This window comes from Grampus griseus (genome assembly GCF_964374135.1).
Source record: "Grampus griseus genome assembly, chromosome: 14".
NCBI classification, from domain to species: Eukaryota; Metazoa; Chordata; class Mammalia; order Artiodactyla; family Delphinidae; genus Grampus; species Grampus griseus.
In genome coordinates, this window is record NC_139008.1 from 51,747,974 (window position 1) to 51,770,101 (window position 22,128).

The 22,128-nt window shown below is 42.8% G+C and overlaps 1 protein-coding gene across 1 annotated transcript in view; it reads left to right on the top strand.

Annotated features, from left to right (window-relative positions):
• Positions 1-22,128, top strand: part of PAK5 (p21 (RAC1) activated kinase 5) — a gene marked incomplete at both ends in the record, with an annotated part of 96,600 nt that overhangs the window by 54,495 nt on the left and 19,977 nt on the right. The window contains 2 exons of the mRNA XM_082670638.1: positions 18,386-18,877; positions 20,084-20,217. Coding sequence (XP_082526764.1) covers positions 18,386-18,877; positions 20,084-20,217 — 626 coding nt within the window. The remainder of the gene's footprint in view (positions 1-18,385; positions 18,878-20,083; positions 20,218-22,128) is intronic.

Genomic DNA, 22,128 nt, shown 5'->3' on the forward strand with positions numbered 1-22,128 from the left:
ACTGGCAGCCACTTTTCTACTCTGTTTCTATGAGTTTGACTTCTTCCTTTGTTTTTTTAAGATTTCACATACAAATGATGCCATTTATAGTATTTGTCATTCTCTATCTAGCTTATTTCACTTAGCATGAAGCCCTTCAGCTTCTTCCCTGTTATTGCAAATGACAGGATTTCATTCTCTTTTAAGGCTGAGTAATATTCCTTTGTGTATATATATATATATTTTTTTCTTTGATTCACATTTTCTTATCCATTCATTCATTGATGGACACATAGGCTGTTTCCATACCATATCTATGCTAATAATGCTGCAATGGGCATGGGAGTACAGATATCTCTTTCAGATAATGATTTTGTTTCCTTTGGATATATACCCAGAATTGAGATTGCCAGATCATGTAGTAATTCTATTTTTAACTTCTTGAGAAACTTCCTTACTGTTTTCCATTGTGGCTGTACCAGTGTACATTCCCATCAACAGTGTACAAGGGTTCTCTTTTCTCCACATCTTTGCCAGAATTTGTTATCTCTTACCTATTTAATAATAGCTATCCTAACAGGTGTGAGGTGGTATCTCACTGTGGTTTTGGTTTGCATTTTCCTGATGATTAGTGATGTTGAGTACCTTTTTATCTACCTGTTGGCCATTTGTATGTTTTCTTCAGAAAAATGTCTATTCAGGTCCTTTGCTCATTTTTAAATTAGATAATATGACATTTTTTTTTACTACTGAATTCCTCACTATTATTTCCCAGTATACTTTGGATATTAACTCCTTGTCAAATATGTGATTTGCAAGTATTTTCTCCTGTTCTGTAAGTTGTCTTTTCATTTTGTTGGTGGTTTTCTTTGCTGAGCAGAAGTTTTTTTAGTTTAATTTAATCCTATTTGTTTATTTTTGCTTTTTTTACCTTTGCTTTTAATGCCAAGTCTAAAAAACAGACCATTGCCAAGAGCAATGTCAAACAGCTTACTCCTATGTTTTCTTCTAGGAACTTTATGGTTTCAGGTCTTATATTCAAGTCTTTAATCCATTTGAGTTGATTTTTGTGTATGGTTTAAGATAGGGGTCCAGTTTCATTCTTTTACACATGGCTATTCAGTTTTCCCAGAACTATTTATTGAAGAGACTATCCTTTCCCCATTGTATATTCTTGTCTCCTCTGTCAAAAATTAATTGACCATATATGTGTGGTTTATTTCTGGGCTCTCTATTCTGTTCCACTGATCTAAGTGTGTTTTTGTGCCAAAACTATACTGTTTTGATTACTATAACTTTGTAATATAGTTTGCAATCAGGAAATGAGATGCCTCCAGTTTTGTTCTTTTTTTCTCAGGATTGCTTTGGCTATTCAGGGTCAATATGATTTTGTGTGTATGGCATATTTGAATGCTTATTGTTGGGAGCTGTTTTAGGTCATGGTCATCGAGAAAATTGTGTCCAGAGGCTTTAACCTTTCAGTCATGGAGCTGTATTTGGCCCATTGACATGTTTAGTCACCCAATAGTCATTTTCAACATCCGAAAAATCAAGATATTTCACTTAGAATTCTCAGCTTTTGGGTCTCAGATTTCTCTTATGAAAAACGGGACAACCTGTTATCCCTGGGCCCACATTTTCACATAGCATTGGAAATAGAATTGGCTAGAGGTAAAAGCTGCCCCATTACAAGGGACAGGCTCTGCCCAGCCCACTTCATTAATTTTTCCCATTAGCCTAATCCCTAGAGGCATTTGAGATTTAATATAACCACCAGCATCCCTTGCCTACTCATTTCACAGAAAGGGAAAGTGAGGTCCAGAAAGTCATATGTCACACTTAAGGTTTCACAGTTGGTTGGTTGCAAAAGAAGAACAAGAATCTAGGTCTGCAGTTTCTCCCAGTTCAGTATTTTTCCCATTATATTGGCATATGTAGTTTTAGGGGTTCAACTGCATTTGCCAATAAAACCCATGAGAGGTCCCAGTGGCCACCAAAACTTTAGGTTAAGTGGAGGAATAGGAAGAGGATGGGAGGAATGAGGGAGGGAGGGGATAGATTGCTTAATTCTTCACTGATTCCCTCTTCTTGCAGACTTCCAACTATAAGGCAAAGCAGATCTGCTTTATATTTGGCTATTTGGCTACTATTGTGGCTCAGAAAATATATATATATATAACAGTTCCTACCAAGTGTTTTTCAGTCCTTATAATCAGAACTCCAAAGGAGTAAGCTGCTGCTCCATGTTTCATAGGAGACCCGTGAGAAATTCCTGAGCAGGTCTTGTGGGAGAGTAGGAGGTAGGAGGCCTGTTAGTAATTAAAACATTTACTTGATTAAAAATATAACATCTCTCTAAAAAGACTTAGGTGCCTGTGTCCTTAGAACTAGACTCTTAAAAATCTACCAATCACATATGGATTTCCTGCTGAGAGAAGAAATAGCAATCATGACTCAGATAATTTGGCTTTGGCTCATGGAAAATTCTACAAACTGGTGGGTAATGTTCACATCTCCAATAATAAGAGAAAGCATGAAACTTGAGTAAGTTTCCAGATAGAGCAAAAATGAGGAGGTGTGTGTGTGTGTGTGTGTGTGTGACACCAGCTTTACATTTTGGCTTAAATTAAAAAAAAATTCACAAATGTTAAGTCACAGTAAAAAACTCCTCCAATGTTATCTACCTACCTTTCCCATTAGTGTGACAGGAATAAAGGATGCTATGAAATCTGTAGATATTGGCATCCATCTCTACTTTTAAATGTTTTTTTGCTGGGGCTGAGCAGATGAAACCTTGGGGGCAAGATAAAGCCCAAACCATATCCATATAGCACCATTCAGATCACAGAACTACCAAAACGGATATGGAGAGAGACTGCTTCCACTCTCCTCTGCAGACAAGGCTGCCTTATAGGGAGGGAAACTGGCTGGAGACCCTGTTCCAGTGCATTTGCTTTTGCTCATGCCAATGCTTTCCAGGGATGAGGCGGCTGTTGGCTTGGGTGTCTGGTGCTGGCCCGGCACATCCATCCCTTGCTCTGGCTCCAGCTGCCAAGAAGCCCCCAGCGTCATCCCAGATCTGCCAGTTCACTAAACACTGGCTGGTTGCCAGACCCGTGTGTTGCCTTGTTGAACCTCACAGTCCTGTAAATTCTTGCCCCCTTTGAACAGATGAGGACACCGGAGCTTTGAGAGGCTCAGGAAACAGCCCAGTCAGTCTGCTCAGAGCAGAGCTGGGACCCAGCTTTCTGGGCTCAACCCCTTCAGCCGGACATTGGCTACATCCCCAATGGCACAGGAATAACTTCTGCGGTGCCACGCCTTAACCTGGCTCCTTACAAGCCCCTTCTAACACCTGCAGCAATAAAGTCCCCTTGGTTTGTGTCATCCTGTTCCATTCTAGAGCTGGATTTCTCAACCTTGACACTATTGACATTTTGGGCCTGGTAATTGTTGTGGGGCATCCCGTGCACTGTAGGATATTTAACAGCATCCCTGACCTCTACTCACCAAATGCCAGTAGCACCCCTCCCTCACTTGTAACAAACAGAATATCTCTAGACACCGCCCAATGTCATATGGGGCAGGGGGAGCAGAAGCAACTCCAGCTGAGAAGCACTGTTCTCTAGCTGTCATTTCCCAAATGCTTTCTGGCAGTCAAGGCTATAGGTTCTGCAGATAAACTCCCTGGGTTTGATTCTTGATATTGCCACTTACAGTTGGGTGAATAAACTGCTTAACTGTGCCCTTACTTCTTTATGAAATGGGAATAAAGACTGCCCCTGCCTTATGATGTTGAGTGAGATTAAATAAGTTGATAATTACAGTAGCCTAATTATTAATATGCATCCTCTGTATACATCAGTCTGTGTGTATAGTGTGTAGATGGATGACAGCTGTGATGTGACTCTGGAGGTTACTGTGTGCCAGGCACTGTGCTAGGCATTTTACAAGCATGACCCAATTTTGTCCTCGCAACAACTCTGGAAGAATTCAAGATCATCTCCCTTTTACAGTGAAGAAGCTGAGACTCAAAGAGACTATATCTTTCCGGACGTCCCGAGGATATGAAGACAAACAGCTGAGCCAGGATCCAAAATTAGGTCCGTCTCACTCTAAAGCCTACCTATTCCAGAACATTCCCATTTCCACCAAGAAAACCAAGGAGCAGAGAGATGGATATGAGGCCTTGGGGCCCAGATGCACACACCGCAGGCAGCCCTCACCTTGCTGACAAAGAATGGGTACTGATTCACAGGTGGATTTGAGGTGCATGGGAATGCACTTTAGTCTCTGTTCTTGGTAGGCTGGAATCCTCTAAGAAGCTCCTTAGCATCAGCAGACTGTGATTTGTGGGTAAAGCTGGGACCATGGGCTGCAAAGGAAGCATTAAGAGTAGCGATCCCTGAGTCTCTCCTATGCACTCACTGTACCTTGAGTGATGGTCTTATTTGATTTTATAAAAGACAGACCAGATTTTCTCACCTTCTCACAGAAGGCATTGAAGAGCACAAGTTCTAGAATCAGATCCCCAAGATTCCAGCACTTTCTATCTGTGTGATCTTGTCTGTGCCTCAGTTCATTCATCTGTAAATAGTGTGTCTCAATACCTACTTCGAACTTGTCCTGAGGATAAAAAAAAGGTTAATAAATGTAAAGGAGTTAGCACATGGCAAGCCCTCAGTGTCAGCCCTTAGTCTCAGGAATATTTCTGGTTGGAAAACATGTCACCATATCTGCTCTCGCCAGTCACAGGAGCATCCTGTCGGTATAATCTTTTACATGTTTTCAAAATATGGGGACAGGTTCTATCTGACTCTGCCCTCATGGCCGCTCATAATTACTACTGTCGTCTCTTTAGAGATATGGGTCACGGAAGGCCAGAGTAGCCGTGTGACTTCCTCAAGGTCATGCAGAGCCTTAGTGACTGAGCTGGCCTGAGGACCCCAATCCTGCCACCCCAGTGGTTTCTCTACTCTCCAGAATGGAAATGACCTTCTCAGACTTCTTATGAAAGACAGCTGCTAAGAGAGAACAGAAATTTAGCAGCATTAAGGGAAGAGCCATCATCTCTATATATGCATAGTTGTGATGGTTCCTGCCAACCAATCCCTCTACCTTACCCTCTTCATCTCCACTGCACAGAGCAGCAAAGTGACCAAAGCTGGGCCCAGGTCATCCCAAATTGCTAGCATATTAAGGGGTTCTGAGTGAAGAGAGAGGATGCAAGAAAAACAGTGGCATGGTTCCCTAGACTTTCCTTCTGGAGTCACCAGTGCAATGATTTTTTCACCGCTCAGCTTCACTTTGTTTTCCCTAGAAGGAAAAAGCAATTGAACCAGTGTGCTCAGCCTTCCTGAATCAATAGTTTAATGTCTCACCATTCTTTGTGGTACTTGTCACACCCAGATTCAACCAAGGCTCCAGGAACAAAACTGTAGCTCCTAATCTACTAAGGATCCCAGCAGAACACTTTTCAGAGACACTTCAGGGCCTGATGGGCAGTGAAATGATGAGGCTGTTGAAATCTGATGGGCTGCGTCCAAAATCTGAGAGGGGGGTAGGGGTAGAGAGAAAAGTGCTTAATATAACAATGGATAGTATCGCCTATAGATTTTTCTTCCTTTACACATGGGCTCCTGCAAGATGTTCATTAAGGCTCATAAAACATCAAAGAGGTGATTCAGAGCAACATCTCTAACATCTGTCCCTTCTCATGGAGACTTGAGGCATCATTTTCCTATGAATGAGCTCCTCTTCCCATGAACGTTCTTGTGTTTCAAAGTAAATTGTATTTTGGTCATTATAAGTGGGTTTTCCCATTACCAAATTAAAAACGAAATGAATCTAACCTGGCATTGTCTGTCCCAGTGCTCTTAGAGGCCCTGACACATTTGAACCATATTCTACAGCAGTGAACTAATCCCTAAAGGTGCAGCCCCCTTCCCCCCACCATGTCCCTGCAGGCGGTGACAGATCACGGGTCAGAGTAATCTGCTCTTTTTTTTTTTTATTGTGGTAAAATATACATAAATCATATTTATTTTAACCATTTATAAATATGCAGTTCAGTGGCATTAAATACAGTCACATTGTTGTGTAACCATCATCACTGTCAATAAACAAAACTTTTTCATCATCCTCAACAAAAACTCTGTAACCATCAAACAGTAACAACCCCATTTTCCCTCCCACCAGCCCTTAGTAACCTCTATTCTGTTTTGTGTCTCTATGAATTTGCCTATTCTAGGTACCTCATGTAAGTGGAATCTACAATATTTATCCTTCTATGTCTGGCTTATTTCACTAAACCTAGTGTTTTCAAGGTTCATCCATGTTATAGCATGCAATAAAATGCCATTCCTTTTTTGACTTAATGAATCCCACTGTGTGTATAGACCATATTTTGTTATTCATCAGTTGATTGACACTTGGGTTGTTTCCACCTTGTAGGTATTGTGAATCATGCTGCTGTGATCATTGGTGTACAAATATTTACTCAAATCCCTGCTTTCAGTTCTTTTAGATGTGCAGTGTAGGTAGTAGCAGAGTTGTTGGATCATACGGTAGCTCTACGTTTAACCTTTGAGAAACTGCCAAACCGTTTTCTACAGTGTCGTCTTGTTTTTAAACAATTATCACAAATTTTAAACATATACAAAAGTATACAAAATACTGTGAGTGTTCCTTGTATACCCATGAACTCATCCAGCTTTAATGTTTACCAACTGATGGCTGTCATGTTTTATCTATACCCCCACCTGTTTCACTCCATTCCATATTACCTTTTTTTTTTTTAACATCTTTATTGGAGTGTAATTGCTTTACAATGGTGTGTTAGTTTCTGCTTTATAACAAAGGGAATCAGTTATACATATACATATGTTCCCATATCTCTTCCCTCTTGCATTTCCCTCCCTCCCCCACTCCCTGTCCCACCTCTCTAGGTGGTCACAAAGCGGCATGGACATATATATACTACCAAACGTAAAATAGATAGCTAGTGGGAAGCAGCCGCATAGCACAGGGAGATCAGCTCGGTGCAGAGTAATCTGCTCTTGAACAGAGGATGCATCCTTAGTTTGGAGTAGCAATGGTGGGGGGTTAATTGGATATACTGATTCGGAGATGGAGGAAGAGCCCGAAATACCCTGTCCCCTTGAGCCTGCTGATGGGAGATTGATTCATTTCTTCAAATAACTAGGGTTTGCCTCTTTGTAGGGGTCATGAGCCACTTGTCAGAGCTCTCCGTGTGCATTTGCCATCCGTTATGTAAGGCAGGGAAGTACACGACTCTTCAAACTTCGTGTCATAAGGTGTAAATTCCTACATGCCTAAATAGGAATCCAGCCTCACGGTGTGGGAGATTTTCCTGCAAAAATGCTAAATATGGTGAATGGCTTTCTGCTACATGCAGTTTGGAAACCCAGCAAGTGTCTGATCATCCAGAACTGAACCTCCTTCCCAAGTTCCTTGCACCAGCACCTTAAGGAGACACCTTGACCCCTGAGGTTCTACTGGACCCTGCTCTTGACTGCTGCTGCCTGCTGAGATATGTGTGCCTCATTCACTGAAATTGAGTGCCAGCTCAAAGTGTGTGCTGTGTCTCTTTGTCATCCGGCCAATATAATAGGCTCTGAAACAGGGCCACTCCATTTTGTAAATGAACATAAGTAATTCGGAGGAAAATGAGCATGGTTTTGCCTCAAGCGGGGACAGTAGCTATTGTTTATTAAGATGCCATTGGAGGTGGAACAACTCCCTACCATCCTGTAATCGGAGCTCTTGTGTCAGCAGTCACTTCAGCGGAAGAAGTGGAGGCTGGAAAGTCATGGATGGAGACACAGGAGCCCATCCGCCACAGGCCAGGCAGATGGGGACTGGCCGCCATCAGTGGCGTCCCTGCTGTGGGATTGCAGAGCATAACAGGAGGGATGCAGGTCACAGGGTTTAATGAATCCCCTTCCCCTACTTATCAATCTCTAAAATGTCCCTACAGAGAAAGCTAGGTACTGATTCTCTCCCGAATCCTTACAAGCAGACGTTTTTCTTTCCCCAAGCCAAGCCTGGTCCTGTTACCTTTCCCTCTGGGTCAACTAAGGACAATTTAAGATGTCCTTTTCTTGCTCAGAGCCTTATGATTCACTTTTATCCTGCATTTGATTTGTGGAGAGCAAGCAGCCTGCAGTCTGGCTTTTTTTCACTTTGGGGATGAGCAGTGTCTGCTTCATTGTGTTTTGAAAGGTGTATTGGAGCATCACACTCAGGCACTGGAACCAGCTGCCTTCCCATCCCCTATAACTGCAAGGAGTGGATAGAGAGACACCATCCTTCATGGAAACCTCTGCAGTCCCCATTCTGTGGACGCAGACTTACCACACGCCTGCCCGTGCACACACACACATCCAGCACAATCCAGCCGCAGCCCCCCTGTCACCAGCATGGAAGGCCACGGTGACAAATAGATGCTGCCGCAGGGTTTTTTTCCTTCTTTTCTTTCTCTCTCCCTCCCCCCACCAAGCCTTTTTTTCTAGCCTTGGCATAAAATGGTCAAATGATGTTCTACTGCAGAATTCAATTTCACAGTTCAGTTAGGTCCTTGATTACACTGCCAAATTCAGATTAATGTGCATTTAACTAACATGGATCAGGGGAATGCTGGCTGACAGCCAGCTTTAATCAGAGTAATTGATAGCTGTGTGGAGTTTTATGCCCTGTCCACCCCAGCACACCACTGGTGAAATTGATTGATTAAATGAATTCATTGCTATAATTATTTATAATTTTGATACATCACAAGCCTGTGACTGGTCCTATCCTTGGAGATGTGCTCATTGTGGAAGGGGAATCTGGCTGAGTTGTTAACTGAGGATTATTTATTCCCATATAACACTGCTTTTTTTTTTTTTTTTCTGGTCCTTCTTATTTTTTTATTGGGTTTGAATAGAGACATGAAAAGCCCATTTCTTTAGGATTTAATTTATATTGAATTCTAAAAGGCATTGGGAAACTAAAAAATGAATATATGTTATTAACCATTTTAGAGGAAGGACACTAAGACTGTTTCTATGTCTTTTCAGTATTTTTAAAGATTCCTGTAGCGAGAATTCCTCCTGAGAATGTATCTGATTTCCAATGACAGTTAGTGGTCCTGTGACATCAACTAAGCAGTTTGGCAGTCTGGTGTTATCAGCCTGGGTAATAATTTACAAATAAATCTGTTCTACTCTTATTACATCTTGCCATATGGAGATCACCCTTAAAAGTATGCAGGCCATGGTCTCACTTGTATGAAACTATTGATACTTTTCCACAAAATCACAGGACTGTTCTCTTTAGAGGAGTGGGGGAAGGCTTTCTGGTGTCTCTTTATTGTTTTCTCGCCTGCCTTGTGGCTTTCCACCCCTGCTCCCTATGCCCTTACAATAAGGTCTTAGAAGGTAAACTATATGCATAGATCTTTTGGAAATGGTTTGGGGCACGGATGGTGGGAGGCACATTGGACTCGCTTACTAAATATCTATACCTTTCCCTGGTCCAATTTCACCACATTGTGGTTTCACTAGATTATAAAATCCTACATCCCTCTTGAGATGCTACAGTCCTGCCCACGTGGACTCCAAATGTACTCCTTTTGTTCTAGAATATATTTGTAAATCAGGTTGTAGAAAAGGTAGCCCAGTTCAAGCTTCACTCTTCTGCAAGTCTCTCTTACAGACACAAACATGTATATATGTACAAAACAGTATGTATGGACAAATTCATCATTTTTGTTTCACCCATTTATAATTATAAGATATCATGGGAAAGATGATTTAGAGTAGAACAATTAAATAATTATAAGAGTTTAAGAGCCATGGAAAAGGGCCAGGAGTCCCTGTTATAGAAGAAAGCTTGGGCTTTCTTTCTTGAACAAACACACAGAAGAAAGTTTGGACATTGCAGCTGAACACAAAATTCTGCTGTGGCCAAAGTAAAAATGAAAGCAGTGAATTATGTATATATGAGCAACTCATTTTGCTGTGATGATTATTCCTTTTTTTTGTGTATTTTGAGCTGATTTCTATAAGCCAAGCCAAGCCCACACACACACACACACTTAATTTTTCTTTTCACCCCCCTCCCCCAGGCATTATCATCCATCATTTTCTGGCCCAGTTCTTGCATTTGGCCTCAGGCTGCTCAGACATCTGGGGCCCCAGTGAAACACCCTAATCAGGCTTTAGCTCCGTAGCAGTCACTCTACACTGTGCCCACCTCTGTCCTGACCCTGTCTACCTTTTCATCATTGAAAGATAGCTCTGAGAAGATATCATGGACCCATGTTCTAAAGTGACACTGTCTGGATTTGAACCCCAGCTCGACTTCTGAGGAGCTTTGAGACCTTTGCATGACTACTTAAACCCGCGGTGCCTCAGTTTCCTTTTCTGTAAAATGGAACAATTACAGGACTTTATCTCACTGTGTAACTTGGGATTTAAATGTAGCCATGTACATGAAATGCTTGGAACAGTCCCTGGCACGTGGGAAGCACTCAGCAAATGTCAAGTATCATTATTAACATCAGTGTGAGTTACTCCTGTGAGGCAAGCTTCTAACAGAGCAGTTGGTTAATGGAAGGGGCCCCGACTTTGCTCCCAGTAAAACACCCCTACTTTTTATCAGAGAGAATGTCCACCCTTGATTATGTAGGCCAGGGAGGTGACAACTAGTGGAAGAAATGCCAAGGCAGGCAAGAAAGCAGGCCTGTGGTGCCAGTGTGTCCAGCAGCTGGGATATGGATACCCTCCCACTGGAGGTGAAGGCCTGACCGGAGCCGAAGAATCGGGTTGTGTAATCTTCTTGGAGGTTTGGGGCAGTTGGCCTTGGATTGCTTGGGAACAGTTTCACCTCCCAGAGCCTCAGCTTTATCAATACAGTGGGATTAACTGCCTTCTGCTTGACTCTTAGAGTGAAAAATCATGAGGCCAGCCACCAACGTGTGGGCCAGTGATAGTCACCATCATGGAACCCTTGGGTCATCAAACCCAACTGAGAGCCATGGTTCTGCAAGATGGTGGCCAGAACAAAGTCACCTATGAATTTCTCCTTCCCAAAGCCAGCTGTTTGTCCACCATCATCTCTTTGAGGGGATGGAGTCTGGAAGGAGGACCATGCATTCTCTCACTGGAGCCAAAAGTCCATTGTCCTTTGACTGGTATCCCTTGAGTCTGGTTCCAAAAACTGTCTCCTGTGATAGTGTTTGCTCCTCACCCATTGCTTTTTTAAGAGTCTGCACCTCTTCCCAGCAGCCATGAAAGACAATGGCACCGTTTTATCTCCAAGACCTAGTTTCAAAGACGTTTAGCTAGCACTGAACATCTCTGCATTCTGTCTGACTGGAAATTGTCCCATTTGTGCAGACAAGCGTCCTTTGCTTTCTTTTTCTTTTTTTTTTTTAAATTAATTATATTTTAATTTAATTTTTATTTTATTTTATATTGGAGTATGGTTGATTTGCAAGACAAAGGAGGCAAAAGAATAGACAATGGAGAAAAGACAGTCTCTTCAATAAGTGGTGCTGGGAAAACTGGACAGCTACATGTAAAAGAGTGAAATTAGAACATTCTCTAACACCATACACAAAAATAAACTCCAAATGGATTAAAGACCTAAATGTAAGGCCGGGTACAAGCATCCTTTTCTTTTTTTATTTTTTTTTTTGGCGGTACGCGGGCCTCTCACTGTTGTGGCCTCTCCCATTGCGGAGCACAGGCTCCGGACGCGCAGGCTCAGCGGCCATGGCTCATGGACCCAGCCCCTCCGCGGCATGTGGGATCTTCCCAGACCAGAGCACGAACCCGCGTTCCCTGCATCGGCAGGCAGACTCTCAACCACTGCGCCAGCAGGGAAGCCCCAGCATCCTTTTCTTGATGCATCATGCCAGCCGTGAAGAGTAGACTCTGATAAGGAAGAGCAGTGTCCGGATGTGATTCCTACAGGAAACAGCCTTTTATTTCTGACATTTCTTCAGAGACCAGTTATACATGCTTGTGGGGAATGAATTCAGTTTCACTTAAACTACAGGAGGAGATCCTCCCAGGACACCAGGAGATGATGGCATGTGGTGGCTCCCAGGACACACTTTCAAAAGTAAAAGTCACAGACCCCGCTTGCCCTCACACACTGGCCTTGTGACTAGACTGGGCTTGGCTAATCTGGCTTAATTTAAAGGAAGAATTGAATTATTTAATTTACACTGACATTCGTCTCCCCACCAACCCAGCACATACACGTGCCAGTTTTCCTTGTGTATGGCACAAATCCAGGGCCTTAGACAAAAATCAGCTGGATGTCAAATGTAGCATTTTAATTATAATACAGTGCTGTATATATTATAATTAGGGACACTTTGATTGTTTTAGAAGGTTAATGTATGGGAGTATATATGCTACCAGTACATTGTACATATTCAGTAAATGCTCACTCGTCTTATTACCACTGTAGTTACTATTTATTATTTTCTTTTATATTCCTGCTACTGTGCTAAGCACTTTATATAATAATAACACTACCCAGAATGAATTAGCAGACTGTATGGAACAGTCACTGTTCAAACCCTTTGATTTGTATTCAATTCTTTAGAGTTCACAGTGACCTAAGGAGATAGGTATTATTATCATTTGGTAGGTATTATTATTATTGCTCTCATTTTACCAGTGAGAAAACTGAAGCACAGGAGTTGAAATAACTTGCCCAATGTCGTACAACTTGTAAATGGCAGAAGAAGTTTTCGAGTCCAAAGTCTTTTCTTAAACACCAGGCTGCTCTAGGATTCCCCCAGGTAAGCCTCATAAAAACCCCATGAGGGAGGTGTGATGACCCTCATTGTACAGATGACGAAACTGAGGTTGAGAGAGGCTAAATGATTTTACTCAAGTCATTAGAATCAATATTCAGCCCTCAATATGTCCTTCAAATATGTTCTCTCTGCTCTGCAATCAGGCCAGGGCCCTGGCTTAGCAGGACCCGGGCCCCTGCTGGCTGATGCTAGACTGTCTGAGTGCAGCAGTACAGGAGGCCAGCAGTATGATCTGGGAGCCAATGGACAGTGCATAACTGAGAATGGTACCATGGCAATTTTCAGGAGGCTGCTGTGTGCAGATCTTGCTCCCTGACTTGTTGAAGAGGCATCTGTCCATGCTGTGCAAGGGACCAGAGGTTCAGACACCTTCCTTCTGCCAGATGACCACCATGTTGCCAGATGCAACGAGCAACATGCCGCATCCAACTTCACTTCTCCGTGGCATTTGATGTGGTTCATCACTCCTTCCTTCTTGAAATACTTTCCTTCCTGGGCTCCAGGACATCCTAGTCCCTTAGTTTCTTTCCTACATCACAGGCCACTCCTTCTCTGCTCCTTTTTGCAAGTTCCTTCTCCTCTTTTTAGTCTCTAGATGTTGTAGTCCTTGGATTTTCTCTTACACATTCAACACCATGGCTTTTAACACCAGCTAAATACTGATGACTCTCAGATTCATGTCTTTAATGTCAACTTTCCCGTGGACTGGAGTCATGTCTAAGTCACCTAAGTGGCATCTCTGCTTGGATGCTTAATAGCTCTCTCAAACTTAATGTGGCCATGATGGAACTCTGGGTTTCACCCCATGTTTTAGTTATCTATTGCTGTGTAACAAATCATCCCCAAACTTAATGGCTTAAAACAACAATGAACATTTATTACCTCAAACACTTTCTGTGGGTTTCCATGGCTAGCTTAACTAGGTGATTCTGACATTGAGTCTGTCATGAGGTTGCAGTCAAGAGGTCAGCAGGGCTGCAATCATCTGAAGGCTTGACTGGGGCCAGAGGATCACATCCAAGATGGCGCACATGGCTGTTGGTGGCAGGCTTCAGTTTCTAGCTGGCTCTTGGCAGGAGGACCTCTCTATAGGGTTTGGGGTGTCCTCGTGACATGGCAACTGGAGAAAACCAGAGCAAGCAATCCAAGAGAGAAGACAGAGAAGGCACAATATCTTTTTTTGGCCTCAGAGGACACTTACTATTACTTCCGCCATATTCTTTTGCTCACAGATCAACCTGATACAAAGGGGGAGGAGACTACACAATCATGTCAGGAGGCAGGAATCACTGGGAGCCATCTTGGAGGCTGATTCACAGCTGAGAAGCCTGTTCCTGCCCCTATGCTCCTCATATTATTAAGTGGCTTGCTCCTCAGGATAATATCCTGGGAGTCATCTTTGATTCTTCTCCTTCATATTCAATCCATCAGAAAATTGGATCAGCTCCATCTTCAGACTCTACTCTGGATCCCATTTCTCACCCCATCTACAGCACCCACCCTCATCTCTGCCCATGTTGACTGCAGTAAGCTAACTGGCAACCCTGTTTCCACCCTTGCCACCAAAGCCTCTTCTCCAGCATCCAGAGAGTCAAGTTCATGTCACTGTCCTCTGCTTATCAACCTCCAGTGGCTCCCACTTCCCTCAGCAGCAGCCAGCATCCTTGCCATGGTCTGTATGATCTGCCCCCTCACCACTTCTCTCTCTGTCTTTCCAAACTGCCTCCTCTCTGCACCAGGAGAGCCTCCAGGCTGTTCCTCAAGCCTGTGTGTGCCTCAGAATCCTGCGTGTGCTGTGCCCTCTGCCTGGACTACCCCTGCCCCCCGCAGTCACAGGGCTTGCTCCCTCACTTCAGCCAGGTTTCTGCTCATGTTACACCTCTCAGAAAGGCCTTCCTTGGCCATCCCATGCAAGATGGCACCTTGTTATTCTCAATCCCCTTGTTCTGCTTTATTTTTCTTCATATCACCTATTACTACTGGACCACATACTGTATATTTATTAATTTTCTTGTTTATCATCCATCTCCTTCTCTAGAATGTCAACTCCAGGACAACAGAAATACCATCCATTATGATTATTGCTGGACCTTCCCACAGCACCTGAAATGGTGCCTAGCACATAATAGTTGCTTAGATATTAATCTGTGCACTAAACAAATGAATGAATGGACCACGTGGGAGCAATGAATTCAACTAGAACAGTGCCACCCGATAGAACATTCTGCAATGGTGGAAATATTCTATATGTCCTATAAATATTCTATATCTTGTCCAATGTGGTGACTCTTAAATGCCTAACATGTGACTAATATGAGTGAGGAATGGAATTTTTTATTTTAACTTTTAATTTCTATTGATTTTAATTAAATAGCCACATGTAGCCAGCAACCATCATTTTAGAGCAAATCTGGATCCTTGGAGTGGGCATGTAAATGTCATTCCATGTACATCCTGGTAGAGTGGAAGAGACTTCCTGGGACTCTGTGTTAAGAAGGAGCTGGAGGTCCAATCAACGAATCTTTTTCAAACACCTTCTATGTATCCAACACTCTCGTTATCATCAGGATCTTACACAAAAGAGTGTATTCATCTATTAGCACTTTCTGCTTTGGGCAAGGAGGCAAGGGTGGTATGATGTGGTATATTCACCATCCCTGACCTCAGTCATTCCAGGGGTGACCAGAACTCCTTCTTGACTTTTCCAGAGAGTGATTGCTGGAACTTACACCTAGTGTCATGGCAGCCCCTCACTGGCTTCCCCCACCCCTGCCCTGTGTGTCCTCCCCATCCTATCCACTAAGTTCCCTCAATCCACTCTTCACAATCAGAGTAGAATGTTCTTGCCTTGAATCCTTTTGAGGGCTGAGCAGATTTCTCTTTCATACACACAGCCCTGCAGATTTTGGATTTTCTCGAACATTATACATTTATACTGATTTGTATGTGTTTATCTTATTGTCCAAAAAGCTGCTTTGCACAGGGAGTTAGGTTGTTCCTTTTATGTATTCGGTGAGTCCCCTACATATGAACCTTCAAGTTGTGAACTTTCAAACTTGAACGTGCATCCGTATGTCCAGTCACGTAAGTTAGTTCACATGTCTGGTGTACATTGTCACATGCATACATCCTCTACAAGTGGTTGTGCTTTTGTGTACTGTACTGTACAGTATCTTTATTTCAAGCCCAGGATGTCCAGAAGCAAGTGTAAAAGCAGCAGTGATATAGCTGGTACTGCTAAGAAGCACCAAGCAATAACGATGGAAACAAAAGTGAAAATAATTGAGAGAGTGAAGCGAGGCAAAATAAGATGGTAGACACCGCTAGTTCTTATAACATGAATTGTTTAACCATTGGCATGACTCTGAAGAACGAGGACAAGATCATGGAACATGTGAAGTCTGCTGTATTGATGATGTCGCCAGTAATATCGAAGAAGTGTGGAAAAGTGGCAGAGGAGATGGAGAAACTTCTCAGTGTGCGGATGCAGGATCACATCAGTGTCGAGTCCTGTTCAGCTTAGTGCTGTTTCAAGAGAAAGCCAAAAGCCTTTATGAAGACTTGAAGAAGAAACACAGTGAAGAATCAGAGGGCGCATCTTTTAATGCCAGCCATGTCTGGTTTCATTGGTTCAAGGCTAGAGCCAACCTTCACAACGTAAAGGCAAGTGGCGAGGCAGCAAGTGCAGATATGGTAGCTGCCTGGGAATTTCCTAAAACACTTTGAGAAATTATTGATGAAGAAGCATATTTCCCCTAGCAGATTTTTAATGTGGATGAGACAGTACTGTACTGGAGAAGGACGCCAGACCAAAGTTACATCAATAAGAAAGAAAAGTTGATGCCAGGCTATAAAGCAGCAAAGGACTGGCTAACTCTGTTGTTTGGTGGCAATGCTTTCAGCAATATGAAGCTGAAGCCTGTCTTAGTTTATCATTCAGAGAACCCAAGAGCCCTTAAAAACATAGCCCAGGGCTCCCTTCCTGTTGTGTGGAAGAGTAACCCCAAATCCTGAGTTACACATGCCATTTTCCAGGACTGATTTTTCCACCACTTTATCCCGGAGGTAGAGAAATCTTGCTTGGAGCAAGATGTCCCATTCAACATTCTTTTGCTTCTCAACAGTGCTCCAGGCTGCCCCCCATTCATGGACGGCTTTCACCCCAACATCAAAGTAGTGCATCTGCCACCAAATTCTATGTCGCTCATCCAACCCATGGACCAGGGAGTTATTGTGATTTTCAAGAAATATATATGTCACACTTTTTGTCAGGCAGTTAAGGCAAGTGATGAATCAGGAACAACCTTGCAACAATTTTGGAAGAACTTTAACATCTACAAGGCCATAAAAAACATTAACTTTGCTTGGCGTGAGGTTACAGCCGTCACCATGAATGGGGTTTGGAAGAGCCTTTGCCCACAGTTTGTTCACGATTTTCATGGATTTGAGAATGTGGATGAGGAGTCCAAAGAGGTTTTCAGCAACTTAGTGACCCTCAGTGAGAAGCTGGAGCTAGATCTGCAAGAGGACAACTTCATTGAACTTCTTGCTGTGCAACATGAGGGGCTTACTAATGAAGACCTTATGGAATTGGAGGCCCAGAGAAAGGACAAAGAGAGACAAGAGGAAGAAGTAACTGAAGAACCGAAGAGTTTCATGCTGCAGGAAATGGCAAGGGGATTTTCTTAATCTGAGGAGGCACTGTTAGTTTTTGAGACACAGGACCCAAACATAGAATGGTACATCAAAGTTGCAGCAGCCGCTCAGAATGCAATCCAGTGCTACCGCATCATCTAAGATGAGAAAAAAGAGCTACTACCCAGACATCACTGGATCGTTTTTTTTTCAAGACAGTAGGTAGAATTGAATCCAGCAAGGAACCAGAACCCGTGTCATCCACATCAGGCGTGAGTGAAATTGCAGCTTGCCCTCCATCTCCTATTGCTGACGATCCTTCAGCTCTACCATCTCCCACCTCCTCTCCCTCCTCCAGTCAGTAACTCTTCTTGCCTGTTCACTTGATCAGCCCCTGTGTGCAAGCTGTTGTACTGTACTATTGTACATTTCAAGGTACTGTACTGTAAGATTAAAAATGTTTATTTTTTGTTTGTTTTTATGTATTATTTGTGTAAAAAGTATTATAAACCTATTACAGTACAGTACTATATAGCCGATTGTGTTAGTTGAGTACCTAGGCTAACTTTGTTGGACTTACAAACAAATTGGACTTATGAACACGATCTCGGAATGGAACTCATTCGTATGTAGGGGACTTACTGTATTGGCGTTTTCCCCTTCATAACTCCTGGGATCACCTCCTACTACTTGCATCCAGGTCTCAGAGTCTACTTCTGGGGATTTTATTAGGGAAGGAGGAAGAAATAGGCAGGATGGAGAGGTCAGAGGGCAGATAAAGGGTGGAAGCGATGCATCCTGGGACCCCACGAGGTAAGCCTCACCCACGAGTGGGTTGTGTAGTAGTGCTCATCATTTGGACCAGCTGTGTGATGGCTATGGTATTCAGATGTAGCGTGTGAATTTCTCCATCTGTGTCTGTCTTCCCAGGTGGATTATGATCGAGCACAGGTGGTCCTCAGCCCTCCACTGTCAGGATCCGACACCTACCCCAGGGGCCCTGCCAAACTACCTCAAAGTCAAAGCAAAACAAGCTATTCCTCAAGCAGCCACCAATACCCATCTGGGTACCACACAGCCACCCTGTACCACCACCCCTCCCTCCAGACCAGTTCGCAGTACATCTCCACAGCTTCTTACCTGAGCTCTCTCAGCATCTCATCTAGCACCTACCCCCCACCCAGCTGGGGCTCCTCCTCAGACCAGCAGCCCTCCAGGGTGTCCCACGAACAGTTCCGGGCAGCCCTGCAGCTGGTGGTCAGCCCAGGAGACCCCAGAGAATATTTGGACAACTTTATCAAAATCGGGGAAGGGTCAACCGGCATTGTGTGCATCGCCACTGAGAAACACACGGGGAAGCAAGTTGCCGTGAAGAAAATGGACCTCCGAAAACAACAGAGACGAGAGCTGCTTTTTAATGAGGTAGATGGTGTGTTCGGATCATCCTTTCTGTCCTACGTAACATTTCTTTCCCATTTCAGAAATAACACATATACATTTTAGAACATTAGAAAACACAGAAAATATAAATACAAAAATAGCATCCCTTTTTCTATGCCTGTATGGCTGCCTCTTTATGAAGTACTTCCTGTGGATCAGCCACTGTGCTAAGCATTGGTCTGGTTTGATTCTCACAATAGGCATAGACAGAAAAATGTTATCTCCATTTAGCAATAAGGAAACCTAGCATCAGATTATGTTACTAACCGGGGTCAGTAGGTTCATACAGCTGTAACAATGCAATCAGCTGTGACTTTGGACCCTCTTCCGTGATGGCTTATGTGAAGGCTCCACCCAGCTCCAACTCCCATAGGTGTTCGTTTCTTTTCCACGCTCCCAACCTCACAGAGAGCATGGGGTGAGTGGGATTCAGTTTCTTCCCAGTCCACAGCTCCTGATTTCTGGAACTTATTTCCAAACCACAATGCCAGAACAGACAGGGAAAATATAACTTAAACAACTGTATAATTTATTATTTAGCACTCACTGAAAATATCACCAGAAGCGGCCACAGGATGGCAATTCCTGGATGCTCTCTCCAGCAAGCAGACACAAGTTGGCCTTTTAATGCCTAAGTCATAATGTTTTTACCTTAAAGACTTATCCTTTGTATTCAGCACAAACTCTTTCAGGCTCGGCCTAGACCTCCCAAGAAGTTAGATTGGTGTCATGTGGCCCCAGCCCTAATAACTGTTTACTTCAGTCACTTCTGAGACTCACTTACCTTGAGTTGGTGACCCTTTTGCCCAATAGCAGAGTGTGGACAATGTGTTTTAAAAGTAACCTATGGGATATCTGATCACATCCCCCCAAACATTCAACTAAATTCCCTCTTGTGAATGCAAACTCTGCCATGGTTCTGCCTGTTTTTACCCCGTATTCTCCCCCAACCCAGTGTCTTGTTGACCTGCCATTTTCTCTGAATTTGCTAACTTGATCCCCTCTATTCCTCCCAGCTGCTCTCAGTGCTGTCCCTTTGTCTGTAATAGACTTCTGAATACCCCCCCCACACACACACACAATCAGTACTCCCCATCAGTTGAACTCACAGCCCAAATGTAGTCATGAGAAAACAAAAAGTCAAATTTCACAGTCCGAAGTCAAACAGTGTCTTTCCATTTTGCCCAGGTTGTGATAATGCGGGATTATCACCATGACAACGTGGTTGACATGTACAACAGCTACCTTGTCAATGATGAGCTCTGGGTTGTCATGGAATTTCTAGAAGGTGGTGCCTTGACAGACATCGTTACTCATACCAGGTAAGTTTCTTTACTATCCAGGCAAGTAGTTCAAGGTGCTTATTATTCTTTTCCAGGGTAAGGCCTAGTAACTATATTTATGAACTCTTCATAAGTAGTTAAGCACTTTGAAGGTAGAGAAACGACTGCCCTTTTTCTCTGTATTCCCAGGTGCCTATCACAATATCATGTATGTATAGTTCATTCACTCAATTCACATTCTCCCTGCCCTCCAGAAATTCATTCGTACTCACTGATTTTAAATCAGCAAGCTGCTGAGAATGGAGTTTCGGTGACAAATAATAGAATTTCCCATCCCTACGTAGATTTCTAAAACTGAGTTTCATTCTCCTAAGTTGCTATACCATTGCTATGTGTTGATACCACCAAGGGTACCTGGGGAAGGCAGGGGCAGGTGAAAGATCAAAATTTTATGTCATAATAACAAACTACATAAGAGAGAGAGAGATTCTTCAAATCTGTTTTTAAATCATCTTGCAAGTAACAATGGTTGCTTGCCACTGTTGCCTCAGCTACTTGCTTCTCTGATGTGTCAGTTGTGGTCATTTCATCAAGTATTTATTAATCACTTTTTATGTGCCAGGCTCTTTCCTAAGTGCTGGGGCTACAAAAGATACAAATGAATAAGGCTCAGATACACCCTTCCAAGGAAGTCTCAGATTAGACATAAATACATTATAACACCTGTGCAGAATTAGAATTATATAAGTAGCATAGAAGAATACCTGAATATCTCTATAAGAGAGTCAAGAAGGATTTCCAATATATGGTGGTGTCCAGGATGGGTTTTGAGAGATGCATCAGAGTTTACTAAGAAGGCAAGTGGGAAGAAAAGGGCATTGAAGGCAAATGAAAGAGTATGTGCTAAGACAGTGCTTCTAAAATTTTAATATGCATACAAATTACCTGTGGTTCTTATTAAAATGCAGATCCTGATTCAATGGGGGGGAGACATAATACTCTGCATTCTAAGGAACCCCCAGGCGATGTTAATGCTGTTAGTTCATGGACCGCGCTGGAAAAGCAAGGTTCAAAGGAACAGACGTGTAAAAAAATCATGTTACATTTGGGAAACTTTAAGTTTGCTCTGCTGGTAAATAAAATACCAAAGATTTGAGAAGATTGTCATGAAGGAGCTACATTGGGTATTAGCTGATGTCACTGAAATGGCATCCAAATCATAAGTGAATCCAGTTGAGCGACAATAGGTGGAAAGCAAGGTAGCAAGAAAGTGTTCAGAAACCCGTAAGAGATCAAAGGTGCTGCTTTTTCTCCACTAAAATGAGGCAGTGTTTCAATCATGACTCCCTATAGCTCTGAGTCTGCGGTAGACCATCTAAAAACAAAAGGACATAAGGGAAGACACCAAATGTTTATCACCAACATTTCAGCTGGCAGATTCCTATCGGTATAGCCATACAACCACCATATCTATCTATCTATCTATCTGTCTATCTATCTATCTATCTAATCATCTTAAATTGTAGCAACAAGTATACTGAAGAGACCTACGAATAAGACAAATGTGACTTACATATAAAACAATTAATAAAAATATGTCCAAGGGAGGGGCTTTTTTCTTGCCTCAGAGAGCATCAGAAAACTACAGCTCTCACTTTGTCAAGTTCTTATTTTGTATCCGTGGGATTCACTGAAGAGCCAGCCTCTCTAGAATCCATTGTGTTTTCTAATTCTCTCCATCTAGTTTTGTCGATGGATTTCCCCTTGAAGGCAGAGTAGCTCCAGAGAGCAAGAAGCAATAGTGTGTCAAGGAATACCATGGATATTTAGAATTTGAAATCCTTAAGCTGGTAGTTCAGAGAGTTTCCTATAGTAGATATTCAATAAGTACTTCATTGAATGATTGATTGATTGGTTGATAAAACATTTAACTGCTTGCCACTCAAAGTG